At 41.7% G+C, this 14,771-nt stretch overlaps 1 protein-coding gene and 1 long non-coding RNA gene across 3 annotated transcripts in view; one reads left to right on the forward strand and one right to left on the reverse strand.

The window, feature by feature from the left end:
- The window catches only part of ZNF407 (zinc finger protein 407), a 333,562-nt gene that overhangs the window by 7,346 nt on the left and 311,445 nt on the right, over positions 1–14,771 (reverse strand). Inside the window, exon 9 of one of the 2 annotated variants that reach the window (XM_033154795.1) lies at positions 6,170–6,207. The exons of the other annotated variant lie outside the window; for it this stretch is intronic. Within the exon in view, the coding sequence (XP_033010686.1) occupies positions 6,185–6,207 (23 nt within the window). The 3' untranslated portion in view covers positions 6,170–6,184. Of the gene's footprint in view, positions 1–6,169; positions 6,208–14,771 lie in introns of those variants that run through there. 2 annotated transcript variants of the gene reach the window in all.
- LOC117049820 overlaps positions 13,209–14,771 on the forward strand; it is a 31,677-nt gene continuing 30,114 nt past the window's right edge. The window contains exon 1 of the long non-coding RNA XR_004427015.1: positions 13,209–13,406. This is a non-coding gene — a long non-coding RNA (uncharacterized LOC117049820). The remainder of the gene's footprint in view (positions 13,407–14,771) is intronic.

Raw genomic sequence — 14,771 nt, forward strand, 5'->3', positions numbered from 1 at the left:
CTCCTTTTCTCCAGCTATCTAAACAGAACAGCTGATCTCCCCTGCCCCTATATATTTAAAGGAGACAATGGTCAACAATCTGTGGCTATCATGACTGGTGAAGTGAAATAGAAATCCTGTCCTGTGGTTGGAGGGATATCCAAACAACTGTACATTTAATGGGTGGTTTTTTAATCATGTCTCTATGTGAAATAATACAACCAGTTCCTGAGCATTCATAGAATCATAGAATTGTAGAATTGGAAAGGACCCCAAGGCTCATCTAGTCTAACCCCCTGCAATAACCCTGCAATACAGGAATACACTGGAGATAAGTTGAAATAATGTGGAACTCTTTCCCCAAACTCCTTATACACACATGGACCTTTCCTATTGTGGTTGTCTTTGCTTTCAAAGTTGTTCAATGGTCTTCTGGGTACAAGGAAAAAGTAGACTTCTCACATGGTCTAGCTTCCTATTTAGAAGCCGTGCAAGCAATAGACTTCCCAATAAACATCACCTCAATGGCTTTTAAACATGCTAGAAATTAAAGCTACATGGGCAGAATCCTTCGCACCAGGTTGTTAATGGAACAACCATGAAGGCAGTAGAAAGCATGTTGGTTTAATAGAAATAAGACCTTAATTTAACCCCAAGAACCCATGAGAAGAGGCCAAGCAACACCAGCTCTATTAGTTGCTTATCCTGTACCCAGTTTACTCATGCAGTCAACATGCATAGGTGTCTGCTTCAAATGCAACCATGAGGAGACTATTCCAAAAATTATGCAAAATTGCTGTTGCACCAGTTTAAGCTCTTTTCTACCAAACTCCCTTAAAAGCGTAGGATCATGTTACCCCACCCCCCAAGCTCAGGTGCCTTAATTTATGCAGCCAGAGGAAAGGACAGACATGTGGATAATTTTCAAAACTATCTGGAGTCTATCAACATCTGGAGGGCCACTGGTTCTCTTTCTCCAATGTAGAACATTGAAAGGCTGGTAGAGATTTCCAACAATGAAAGGATTTCAGTACCAAAGGCCAAACTGAAAGCTACATCACCATATCCTCTTTGCACGCTCCAAAGAACATAAGCATAACTTTGTCATGACAGGAGAGACATTAAGATTCCATTTGCAAGAAACAGTTCTTGCTTTACTGTCAGTGTTATGTAATTTGTGGGCCAGGGCCTTGAAAAAGAGAGGACTGGTTAGATGACTATATCAGAGGCAGACAGGATCGCCATTGTAAATAGCCATGAGGGTGCATTCAGATATGGGGATTATTGCATTAATTTTCCAGGTTATAATGCTAGTGCTTTCCCCCCAGTTTCTAACTTTCCTTTTATACTGCATTTCATGTTCGTTATGGAACTGTGGCTTTTTGATCAATATGCTGACATCCCACACTTAATTTTAAACAGCGGGAAGAAGTATGCTGGGATACCACCCCAAATACTGTCTCATGATATTCCAGGTTAATGGGGTTGCGAAGAATATTTTTTTCTGGAAGCAATTAATACCGAAATGAGTGGAATGCTTCCACAAGATTCTACTAGGCTTCCAGAAGTGGCTTTTATATCGTGTGAAAGATCTTCTAAAACATGAAAATGAAAGAATAAGGAAACACCAGGAAAACTGAATAAAAATGCTGATTGAATTCAGCCCTAGTGTGCATATGAGGCAGGGCCAACCAAGGAGGAAGAAGACAGTTCTATACTACACCAGTATATTAAGCATGGGACGCGAGTGGCACTGTGATCTAAACCACAGAGCCTAGGGGTTGCCGATCAGAAGGTTGGCGGTACGAATCCCCATGACGGGGTGAGCTCCCGTTGCTCGGTCCCTGCTCCTTCCAACCTAGCAGTTCGAAGGCACGACAAAGTGCAAGTAGATAAATAGGTACCGCTCTGGCAGGAAGGTAAACGGCGTTTCCGTGCGCTGCTCTGGTTTGCTAGAAGCGGCTTCGTCATGCTGGCCACATGACCCGGAAGCTGTATGCCGGCTCCCTCGGCCAGTAAAGAGAGATGAGCGCCGCAACCCCAGAGTCATCCGTGACTGGAACTAACGGTCGGGGGTCCCTTTACCTTTATATTCAGCATGCATACTGTATCCAAGGAGATAAACTCTGCCCTCAACAGATTTACAAAAAGACCTTCTGTTGTTGTTTACGTTGGTCTGTCTACCACCACATACACCAACATTACTATGTAAATAATTGATAGTAATAACAACAAAAACTAATACCTTAATTGGCAAAATTGTATCATAGTCTCCAAGTGATCCAACTGAGAATTTTGGGGTCTTATATTTAACTTGCCTAGTTACATTTTCTTGTTAGTGCACTAAAAACGATTACTGTCATAACTTGCTAGTCATATCTATGCCTTGTTTATAAATGGAAGCACGTTACCATGTATTGTCATATCTTTCCAGAGCAAATTATAGGAAATAACCATTTGTCTTCATTGCAGACACTTTCTTATGTATGGTGGAAAACAAACCACTATTCAACAACTGCACAGAGGCACCATTAAAATCAGATTTACAGTAAACAGAACCTGCAGCTGGGGTAAAACACTAACTGTTAGTATTTTAATTATCAGCGATGCTTTTGGAGGTCTAACATCTGCTCACAGCCAAATGACAGCAGCTGCTTGTGTACACTTAAAACAATGTGAATTTTGTCTATAAATATTAAAACATATTGTATGTTGTGTGCTTTTTGCCACTATACTCCTATTAAGCTAGTCATGTCTACAGGGCATTTTAAGATCTTTCTTTCTTGTGGCAAATTCGCAAAGGGCTGACCCCTTCAAAAGAATGAGAGTCAAAGACAGCAAAAATTCTTGAGCCTGTAAATTGAAAATGTTTAGAGATAGTCGTAGAGGTCACTCCACTATCAAAAGGCTGCCACTAAATGCTTAGAAAACATCAGCAATAAGTTCTGATCATTGTGCTCCCAAGCAACTTCAAGGACAGTACTCCTCAGAGTATAGGGTTGAGCCCCCTTTTGTGGAAGACTTTTAAACATTTCGCATGTAAACAGCACAGGCTGCTGTTCTCCATAGAGTTTAAGAATATCTTCTGCTTCAAATTATTTGGATGGGTTGGTATTGCTAGTCCACTGTTCAGGTTTTTAATCACATATTGGCATAATCATACTTCAGTACAATGTGTATAGTGATCTCAGATTACCCAAACAATTGTTTATCATTGTTTTCATCCCACCCTTCCTCCAATGAACTCAGGGGGGCCTATATATTTTTACCCTACTCCAGTAGTTTAACCCTCTCAGCAATCCTGTGATGTACTTTAGGCTGAAACAATGACTGGCCAAAGTCATGACTGGTTGAGTATTTGAACCTCTGCCTCCCCTGTCCTAGCTCAACACAATTACCCTATGCCACATTGACAGCCAGACCATCTCTAGCTGTAGATCAGAGTAGCCAGTGAAGGTGACTCTGTAAAGAGTCCTCCAGAAGATGTTGGGACTATTCCAGGTGTGAACTGGAGCCCAACCTACGGAGAGCACCCATGTTGTCTTACCCTCCGCCTCCTTTAGATATCCAGTCAGTTCTCCAAGATTGAATCCCCAACTGTTCTGTATCAGTTGCATCCCCATTTATGTGAACATGTCCATAATAAGGGGAAGAAAGCAGTATAGAACTGATATAAATTCATAGATGTGTGCTTGTCTATCCATTTTTGATGTTGCCTAATTCTGGACCGTGCTAAAAGGTGAAGAGACTATTCTGTAAGTAGTTACTGATAAAAGGAATGTGAAGGATTGGTGAACTATTTTAAAGAGATAACACACACACACACACACACTTTTAAAAAGGAAAATAAAACTTACAGCATAATCCTGTGCATGTGTACTTACAAGTAACCCTCACTAAGTTCACAGGAATTTGCTCTAATGAAATTGTTTCTAGGATTTCAGCCTTAACAGTAATTGCAGCTGTACTGAAGGATATATGGCAACAAAGGGCCACTTCATACAGTAGTTATTGTGAGGCATAAAGAAAGGCCAGGGTATTAAACCTTGACTCCTTTAATTTCCTTTAATAGAAGCTCTTCTGTTGATTCATTTGGGTCAAATTTCATTGCTTTGATGTTACTAAAATCATTTATTTATTTGACACACTTTAAATAGTCCAGGGTCAAATGACAATATAAAATCTTGTCAGAATAAGAAAATTAATTCATTTTTTTTAAAAAAAATACCATAAAATAATATAGCAGCCATTAGTAATAAAACAATTAAGTAAGACTGGAATAAAATTCATGCCTCATTCAATGTCAGCTGAAACTGGGAGGCCTGAGCCAACCTATAATCTAGAACCAAACAGGCCTGCTAAACATCTCTAGGAAGGCACTTCTGTAAGAAGGGTGTCACCACCAACAATGCCCTGTCTCAACTTGCTACCTAACACCAGCACTTAGAGTAGGGGTGAGTTCAGTATCTATGCCTTGTTTATAAATGGAAGCACGTTACCATGTATTATTATATCTTTGATTTAAGTGCCCAAGGAAATAATGGAAGGGAAAGTTATTCAAAGCATACTAGGCCCAAGCTGTTCAAGGTGTTAGCAGCTTGACTTGTACCCAGAAACATATTGCAAGCCTACGTATAGATCTTTCTGCATAGGTGTTATATGTTCCCTCTCACTGTTTTCTGCAAACAGACAGACAATTGCATTCTGAGACAGTTGTTACCAGATGACTGATCATCCTTGTTTAAGAACAGCCATTGCTGATGTATCTGCCCAAAGCAGATAAAGAGTATGCCTGGCCATAGATACTTCCTAGGTTTGAAGCAACAGAAAGACAGAGCATTTGCTCTTAGAGGAGGAACACGACAAAAAACCCACCAACTTCTAGATCAACAATACCTCCCACCATTGATATTTGTCTAGATCAAGATTAAATCTATAAATGCTTATCCAACCTGCATATCTTGCAACACTTCCACAGGACAAATTTCACAGAGTGGGTTAGAATGGATCAGAGAGGACAATAATGGTTTTTTTTAGGGGCACAAGCCTCTTGGGCTTGCTGATCAGAAGGTCGGCGGTTCGAATCTGCGATATTATTATGAATTTTATTTTGTTGTGGTTTATACAGTTATTTTAATTTTCTAACATTTGAAATCTTATACCTAAGGATGAATTTTGCTTATCCCTTCTACAGCAAAGAGTGCCGGTATTCCTTGCTTATTGAATCCCAAATGCAACTGTCTTCCAACTCAATCCTGAAACAGGTTTTAAGAATAGAATTACTTGTTTAATCTAGATGAGGGAAAATTGGGACAGGTTAACTGAAATTGAAACTAGAAAAAAAATATGCCTTTGACATAGCCATAAACAGTGTCTGGGCAGAAATCGCCGAAATGTCTGGGAAAATCCGGATGTATGGAAGTTTAGGGCCAAACTTAAAAACACCAACACTTTTGTGTCCGAATTTTCACTTTTTGAAATATGGCAACCCTAGTTTTCACAGCAAATAGGAGTGATAATTGCAAAATAAATATATTTTAAAAAATCATATAAGTGTGTTCAGCATTCAAGGATTGTGCTTTCTAGTTGTTGTTATTATTAAACAATCCAAGAGGCAGGGGAGAAGAACCATAAAGAGCTTTCATATAAAAACATGATCTCAGACATCACATTCTAAATTGATGCAGTTCCCACACTCTGCTATGTACTGAGTAACCCAATGATGTACATGCACTTGTGAATTAGTCCTTAGGTTCCTGAAGGAGGATATTAAAAAAACTGATTTGATACTGAGAAACAAGACGCATTTTGCTGCAGTAACTACAGTGGTACCCCATGTTATGCATGCGACCCGTTCCGGATCGTGCTACATAACACGGGCGTGCTTAACACGAACGCCCCCCCCAAACAAAAAACCTGGAAGTTCGCACGTTTTTGCACTTCTGCGCATGCTCCGGTGAGGACTTCCGGGTCGCGGAGGTCCGTAAGTCGAACTTACGCAACATGGAGCGTATGCAACTTGAGATATGACTGTACCCAATTAACTTTTCCCAATAGTATGTTTCTGAACTAAAAGCATGCCCCAAAGTGTGGCACTTCATTGCCTTGTCTTACTACCTGACAAACCTTTAGGAGTAGCTGCCACTCAATGGAGAAAGGGGAGCTGATTCTCTAATATGAGTGGTGAGCAATCCTTGCCAGCTTGTCATGTCTTTTCACTGCCAGTCTCTGAAATGTAGTCCTTAAACACATTTGTTAATAATGACATTCTTTTAAAAACTATTTAATAGTATGTTTCTACTAAAGTCAGTGCCTTAAAAAAAAAAATTAAACGGAGATGGTCGCACATAGCAGGGATTTCAGTTGACCATAGCAGGCAGACATGTTACCTCTAACAAGTGTGTCTGTGTTTTTAAAGTGCCCTTTGTTGTTTCCAGTTTGCTGCATCTTGTTCAACAAGTCTGGGTGGTCCTGTCAGTCCCCTGTGCAGTAGTCCTCATCACATGAACTATGACCACCTGAATTCCATGAAGTAATGACTATAGTCCTGTTGAAGAAGGGAAGCTGTTTGAACCCATGCACAGCTTCTTCAGAACAAAGTCCAACTCACTGAAGTGGTAGGCAACATGCCCCGGAAACTGAACCATTTCCCAGTATTCGAGTCCTTGTGTACTTTGAAACTGTCTTTTATTGGGTGTGGGTTATCATTCTATAAATTTAGCAATGTCTATGAAGAACCATAATATGTAATGCATTTTATTCAAAGCTGTGTGAAAGGAAGGCCATTTCACGCAGTGGATCTTTCCCTTCCTCCTCCTCCTTGCAGCTCCAATTATTAAACAAACTCTTATCACAGATTTTCTGCCCTATGCCCAATTTGACCCTTGAAAGTGCACCTGAAACCTCCACATTTGCAAAACTAGAAGCTAGCATCAAACAAGGGATCCAATCCAATCCACCAAATAAAACTGTTGCAAGACATCAGTTCATTCCAACTCTATAATTCTATGATTCTATTTCCATGAGGCTTCCTCAGCAAGTTGTATTGAAATGCATGAATGTTATTCAGCAGCACTGGATTGTACTGAACTTCAGTATAAACTTGGTGTTGTATTTAGGACCCAACTGTGCAATATGGGGATTGCAAACACCTTTAAGGCACTATATATCCCTTGCCCAGAAGCAGTTGCCACTAGAAGACTGAGCTGAGAGGCTGGGAAACTACCGTCTCCTCCCTGTTTACAGTTCCTTTATTAAGTAAATGATGGTTCACATCAATGTATTTGTCAGTATAACCATCAGGGCTGACTATATGAGACAATATGGCTGCCCACTTATAAACAGAAGAACTTCACACTGAAAAGAACACAGGTATTGTTTGTGTGTGTCCTGCACTCACAGAAAAGCATTTTTCCCCGGTAGAATTTAAGGTGCTGTTCTTAACCTCTGAACTACAAAACGCTTCCGGTTGCCTTTCTTTCCAAGAAATACTCTTGCAACATCAGACAACAGAAGAATACAAGGTATTGACAGCTCACCCCATGCATTCCTGAGTTTGTTTTGCTAAAGAAAGCTTATGCTTTGATTCTCTAAACAATTTCTCACTAAAACCAACATCTACCACAATGAAACAAGGTCCCCCCCCCACTACTCCCTTAAAAACACAACTAAAATTATATTGCAGATCTGTAGATTAATGAGCTGGTTCAGGCATTTCAACTCAAATGTATTTTACAGTAAATGTACTTAGTCCTATGTGATTTCAAATAGAATTATTTCTGATAAATTTGAATATAAATTTATAAAGCATTTAAACAAACTGTGTTTAAACTATTTGGTACATCAGATGCAAATACTGTGCATTAAGCAGGGAACACCCATTCATGAAAATAATGAAAACTGACACCAATATAATAAAATTGTTGCAGGTTTATGGATTCTGGATCTTAACACAAATCGTACACTTACGTCCTTGTAACTGATGAAATGCTTTTTTGCAGTTTAGTTTTGATCCACAATCCATATAGCACATGTTAGGTGTGCATTTCTGTAACGTGAAGGATTGCTAGGAGCATTTGTAGGTTTAATGGAAAGCTGGAGAAGAGCATGAATTGGCAAGGAAGCAAGTATGATAACTGGGGGAAAGGGGCACAATAAGGCAAGGAGTGAGATAAATTGTAGCTTATGGACTCTACCAGCAAGCGTTCACAAAACAGTCACATGGAAAGCATTGTGCAGAAACAAAAGGCAGTAATGACAGAATTGGGCATTTTTGTTTCAGAAGGCAGTCACAGATGGGTCTGTCATACTGCATGCTTCCTTTTTAGGAAACCTCAGCTACTGTCACTTTACATCATGCCTGTAAACAAAGGAAGCTACAGGCTTAAGTGCAAGAGGGCAAAGGGACTGCCAATTAAGTCTGTGAATGCCCAAAACTGAGCCAGCAATTTTAATATGTTCTGTTTGATCAACTGGTCGCCTAGAGTTCTAGTTAAACAATATATATTGTAGATTTCTCCTTTTCTTTGATTCAAATGGCAATTTTTCATTTTTAGCTAGAGGACATCACAGCAGCATAAAGGTGGTCAACGAAATCACTGTTTTCTTTGCGTCTCAAATGCTACTACACCTCTTAACAGTTAATTTAAACAAATAAATGAGTTATTTTTTTTTGCTGTTGTGAATGGAAGTGATAATCTATTATTTCCTTATAAATCAATAGTACAACACAAGAACATAAACACAGACCTATTGGGGTTGGGACTGACTTATTAGAATATCCATCCTCTCATAGGTGCTAGTACTATCTAAGCACTTCTTTATTTCACTTCATTCTAAAAAAGGTTTAAAGTAAACAACGATTCTTTAAAAGCATACAGAAGAAATAGGCAGTTATGATGGGGAAAGAAACATATTATAGGAACAGTTATTGACAGTGGCACTCCAGGGTTTCAGACAGGGGTCTCTCCAAGTCCTGCCTGGAGATCCTAGGGATTAAACCTGGGGCCTTCTACATACAATGCTGACGTGCTACTACTGAGCTGCAGACCTCCCCATCATAACACATACTAGGTAGAGATAATAATAATACTAATAATAATAAAAAAATTAATTGATTAATTAATTAATTAATTAATTTTCCCAGCCACTCTGGGCGGCTTCGAACAAAATATTAAAATACAATAGTCTGTTAAACATTAAAAGCTTCCCTAAACCGGGCTGCCTTCAGATGTCTTCTAAAAGTCTGGTAGTTGTTTTTCTCTTTGACATCTGGTGGGAGGGCATTCCACAGGGCGGGTGCCACTACCGAGAAGGCCCTCTGCCTGGTTCCCTGTAACTTGGCTTCTCGCAGCGAGGGAACCGCCAGAAGGCCCTCGGCACTGAACCTCAGTGTCCAGGCAGAACAATGGAGGTGGAGATGCTCCTTCTGGTATACTGGACTGAGGCCAACACTTTGAATTGTGCTCAGAAACGTACTGGGAGCCAATGTAGGTCTTTCAAGACCGGTGTTATGTGGTCTCAGCAGCCGCTCCCAGTCACCAGTCTAGCTGCCGCATTCTGGATTAGTTGTAGTTTCTGGGTCACCTTCAAAGGTTGCCCCACATAGAGTGCATTGCAGTAGTCCAAGCAAGAGATAACTAGAGCATGCACCACTCTGGTGAGACAGTCCATGGGCAGATAGGGTCTCAGCCTGCATACCAGATGGAGCAGGTAAACAGCTGCCCTGGACACAGAATTGACCTGTGCCTCCATGGACAGCTGTGAGTCCAAAATGACTCCCAGGCTACACACCTGGTCCTTCAGGGGCACAGTTACCCAATTCAGGATGAGGGAATCCTCCAGACCTGCCCGCCTCCTGTCCCCCCCGAAACAGTACTTCTGTCTTCTCAGGATTCAACCTCAATCTGTTAGCCGCCATTCATCCTCCAACCGCCTCCAGACACTCACACAGGACCTTCACTGCCTTCACTGGTTCTGGTTTGAAAGAGAGGTAGAGCTGGGTATCATCCGCATACTGAAGAACACCCAGCCCAAACCCCCTGATCTCTCCCAGCGGCTGCATGTAGATGTTGAAAAGCATGGGGGAGAGGACAGAACTCTGAGGCACCCCACAAGTGAGAGCCCTGGGGTCTGAACACTCATCCACCATCACCACTTTCTGAACACGGCCCAGGAAGAAGGAGCAGAACCACTGTTTAACAGTGCCCCCAGCTCCCAGTCCCTCTAGACAGTCCAGAAGGATGTTATGGTCGATGGTATCAAAAGCCGCTGAGAGATCCGGCAGAACTAGGAAACAGCTCTCACCTTTGTCCCTAGCCCGCCAGAGATCATTGACCAGTGCGACCAAAGCAGTTTCAGTCCCATGATGAGGCCTGAATCCCGACTCGAAGGGATCCAAATGATCCACTTCTTCCAGACATGCCTGGAGTTGTTCAGCAGCCACTCGCTCAATCACCTCACCCAAGAATGGAAGATTTGAGACTGGGCGATAGTTGCCCATATTGGCCACATCTAAAGATGGTTTTTTAAAAAGCGGTTTCAGAGGGTCTGGGAAGGGATAAAGCTCATTTATCAGTTTCAGGTGCCCCCAAGCCCAGCCCAAAGGAAAAAGCTTACAATGCTTTGAAAGGATGGTGAGGTAGATCTATGGCAAGTCTCGAGGGAAATGAAAATTCGGGGAAGGGAAAATGAGAAGAGCTGGATGTAGGGAAGAGTGGAGATGGCTGGCAGCACACGCATGCACAGCACATTTCATTAGGGTGTGCATCTAGGGAATTTTGCCTTTGTAGAAGAGGGGACAGGAGTGCCCATGGTTTTGTATGGAGCATCACAAACCACAAGCCTTGGTTTGGAGAACATGCTAAGCCAAAACCACGGCTTATGTCACAAGCTGTGCAGCAAGCAGTAAGAGTGGAATGGAGAGCAGTGGTCACTATCTTCTCTCCAGAAACGCACACGTTCACACTAAACAATTGTTTGGCTTAGCATTACACACAGATCAGCTCTGTGTATACAAAGGACTTCCAATTTTGTAGCAGCCATATGATTAAATTGGAATAAATCTTGCACTTGGAAGCTTATAGTTCCCTGTATGGTAATTTGAACACAGAAAAGTTGAATTGGGATTTGTTATGCAGGCTTCTCAATGCTTCCCTTACCCTCCCCTTTGAAAGTCGGTTCCACACTGTGTATAGGGTTATGGTTGCAAGCTTAAGTCTGACAAAACCTACTTCTGTTTTAAAAGCTAATTGTCACTGCAGAGCAATTTTGAAGCAAAGTGGTGTGCTTGGTATTCTCATTTGCATGACAATACCCAGAATGCTCTTGCAGCTTCACAGCTATTTCATGGAAGTGCTGATGATGTGCTTGAGCTTTGGGAATAAACCTAGTCATGTGCCTTTGCTTTGTATGTGCCTTACATTCTATCCTACAGTGTGTATTTTATGGGGGGGGCAGAATTAAAAGAATTAAGGGCACACAGCATTACAAGCACAGCCTGACCAATGTGTACTTGGTCTGCTGCTATCGGCAATCCAAACAGTGGCTGGTAGGGTGGCAAATTTCTAAGAGCCATTGATTAACTGATCAGCAGGTTCCCCTGTGAATATTTTCTAAGTGCTGACATTAGTCATCTAGAGCTCTGTCAGGAGAGCTGTCACAATACATTAACTATCAATTAGAAAAATGAAACAATTAACTTCTAACATGCTGAACCGAATGAGTAAGAAAACAGTTGAACAAATCTGATTTTATTCATCCTTCTCTCTCTCTCTCTCTCTCTCTCTCTCTTGTGCTTGCTGCATAAAATAAATTCACTATGTTCATTTAATTCGCAGAGCAGACTGCTCTATTGTGTGGATTTCACTGTTGAGATGCTGTAACACTAATTGTCAGTTCCCACTGATCAAAGTAATTTGGTTGAATAATTGGTTTACATACTATATTTTATTTTCCCCACCAAAAAGGGGGGGAGGGGAAGTGTTATAACAAAAGATTATCCAAAGAGGAGGAAGTATTTTCATGATCACCCCAATTTGGTGTCAATGTAGCAGGTAATACATGTTTTCTCAGCAATAAATGGAGAGATAAAGCAATACCCTGTTTACTGGGTGGAAAGATACGTACACTCAACACAACCTTTATATCAGTGTTGGGGGAAGGAAAGGTTGGGATTATTTAAACAAAATAATATTTTTCAGATGGTAACGTATATATATATTTTACATACAACTCTATTTGTCCATTAAAATGTTTTGGGGGGGTTAAATAATTGATGTGAGTTAATTGGTTAAATTTTATGTTACTTCCTTGTCATTTCAAATGTGAACTAATTGCCCATCTATTGTTGTCAGCAGTCTTTTAAAAGTGTTTTGTGCCAAAAGTTATCAGGATGATAGTACTTTCTTTTCTAGTCAGTACAGTCTCAGTTCTACTTGTATAACATAAAATGTGTTAATGTAGTCAGATGTGTGTTTATTCACAAGAAAGTCTTAGTTTAGTAGACTTGCTCCAACATGAATCAGCAGGAGTTTTTAAAGCTTTTATCCAGATCTAAAGCAGGTTTGGGGAGCCTGTACTCTTCCATATATTGTTCAATTACAACTCCTACCATCCCTTAACATTAGTCATGCTAGGTGGGGCTGATAGGTGTTGGGCGCAACAGGTACTCCATTCCTGATCTAGAGAGTAAAAGCTGTAGCCAGGGCCGTCTCATCCATAGGGGCTAGTGACGCGCTGCGCCAGGGCGCCGGGTCCCCCAGGGGCGCCCCCGCGAGCCCGCTGGCATACCGGGCGCCCCCTCCCCAACCCGCCCCCGCCCCCATGGGCGGACTGGCAGCCAGGCAGCCGCTGCGGCCCATGTTGCTCCCGAGCGGGTTGCGAGCTGGCCGCCCTCGCCTCCCGTCCCGGGAGCACTGGAAGGGTGCGCAGAGCCCCGCGCCCCTCCAGCGCCACGCCCCTCATCCCCCGCACACACCCCCTCCCGAGGGCGGCAAGCGCGGGAGGGAGGCGGCGGAGAGGCGGCACACCGGGGGCACCGGAGGGATTGCCGCGCCACGGCAGCCGATCTCCCTAAGATGGCCCTGGCTGTAGCTAACAGGGCAGAATTTCTCAGGCAGTTGGGTAATACCTGCAAGATGATTTGCAATTTCGGGAAAACTACTAAGAATCTTTTAAAAAACAACAACAAATTGTTAATATTTTATGTTGTTTTGTTTGATACAGCAAAGATGAACAAAGTAACTTTGCCATAAGTGTTAAAAGTTATGGTTCTCCTTCAAAAAGAGCAAAGGAAACTGGGATTTAGACGGCCTGGATAGCAGACCTTCAAGACACACCACCTCATGCAGAAGACTGTAGAACAACTGTGGTTACTCAGTAACCAGGGAAAAAAGTGGCTAGCATATTCTCAGAAGAACCATCAAAAGGTCGGTCCTGAACAACTATTTTTCCTTATCCTGAGCAACTGGTACAACTTTCTGCTTGCAGAAAAGCCTGAGGGAGATGTGATATTATAAACTGTACTGTTTTACAGCTTAATGTCACCTCAGGAGTGGGAGGCCATGGAGGTTGGACACAATTTTTACACTTAGGGCACTTCCACTAGGCTGTTTATTGTGGCTTTGGTGGTGCTTATCCATGCAAATTTTGAACAGCATCCACATGACACCATCCTCACCAAAATGCTGTACCATATTATTTTCCATTTAATCTGGATTTACACTTAAAAAACAACAAAACACCATTAAGTAAAATAATCTGCACAAATGGTAAATCCGGATTAAATGGGGAAATAATATGGAATGGCATTATAAGGATCACATCATGAATATGTTGTGAAAAACTTGCATGCATAAGCAACACCAAAGCCACAGCTGCTGCGTGGAAACACTTTTATTTCCAACTGACCACAAAAGGAAATAACAAGCAGCACCTGTCCATTCATGGATGTAGGAATGCTAAATGAAAGTGTGTGTGTGTGTGTGTGTGTGTGTGTGTGTGTGTAAGTGAGAGACAGACACACAGAAAGAGAGACTATTCTACATACTAGTAGCTTATTATAACCATCCTACCCTGTGTTCTTCTGGTAGCCCAGTTTAGCGACCCTAAATACAAGGATTATTCCGCAACACTACTTAGTTGTTAAATAACACCTTTTGTGTTTAAAGCACTTTGTATCCTCATTAATCTCATATATTCGCATTAATCCGTATGACAACATTTATTGTTAGTCAATATGCATATATAAAATTGCTGAGGGGTGGGGAGGAAAGCAAAGTCGGACAAATACCTTACAATTCATGAGCTCATAGGTGAGATGATGTTGAATTTCACAACATGCTCTTGGCTTCGATGTTTGAAGAGAGGATTATACAAATTCATGGAGGATAAATCTGTTAATGGTGACATCAATGGCGGCTGCTAGTCATGATGGGTATGTTCTGCCTCTGTGGTTGGAGGCAATATGGTGGGAACCACAGGAGGGGACAGTACTGTTGCATTCAGGTCTTCCTTATGGGTTTCCCATAGGCATCTGGTCAGCCACTGTCAGAATCGGATGCTGGACAAGATGGCAATTTGCCTGATCCAGCAGGCTCTTCTTAAGTTTTACGTTAGGCGCTACACCACATGAGGTGTTGTATGAAGAGACCCAAGACTTCTCTGGAGCAGCTACATTCTGACTACACTACTCTCAAAGGACAATTGTATTCATAGCATTGCTCAAATGACTTTCATTGAAAAGCAATTAAAATCTCTGAAAAATCTCATAACTCCTGAAGATGACATAACAC

Source organism: Lacerta agilis, chromosome 7 (genome assembly GCF_009819535.1).
Source record: "Lacerta agilis isolate rLacAgi1 chromosome 7, rLacAgi1.pri, whole genome shotgun sequence".
Classification (NCBI taxonomy): Eukaryota; Metazoa; Chordata; class Lepidosauria; order Squamata; family Lacertidae; genus Lacerta; species Lacerta agilis.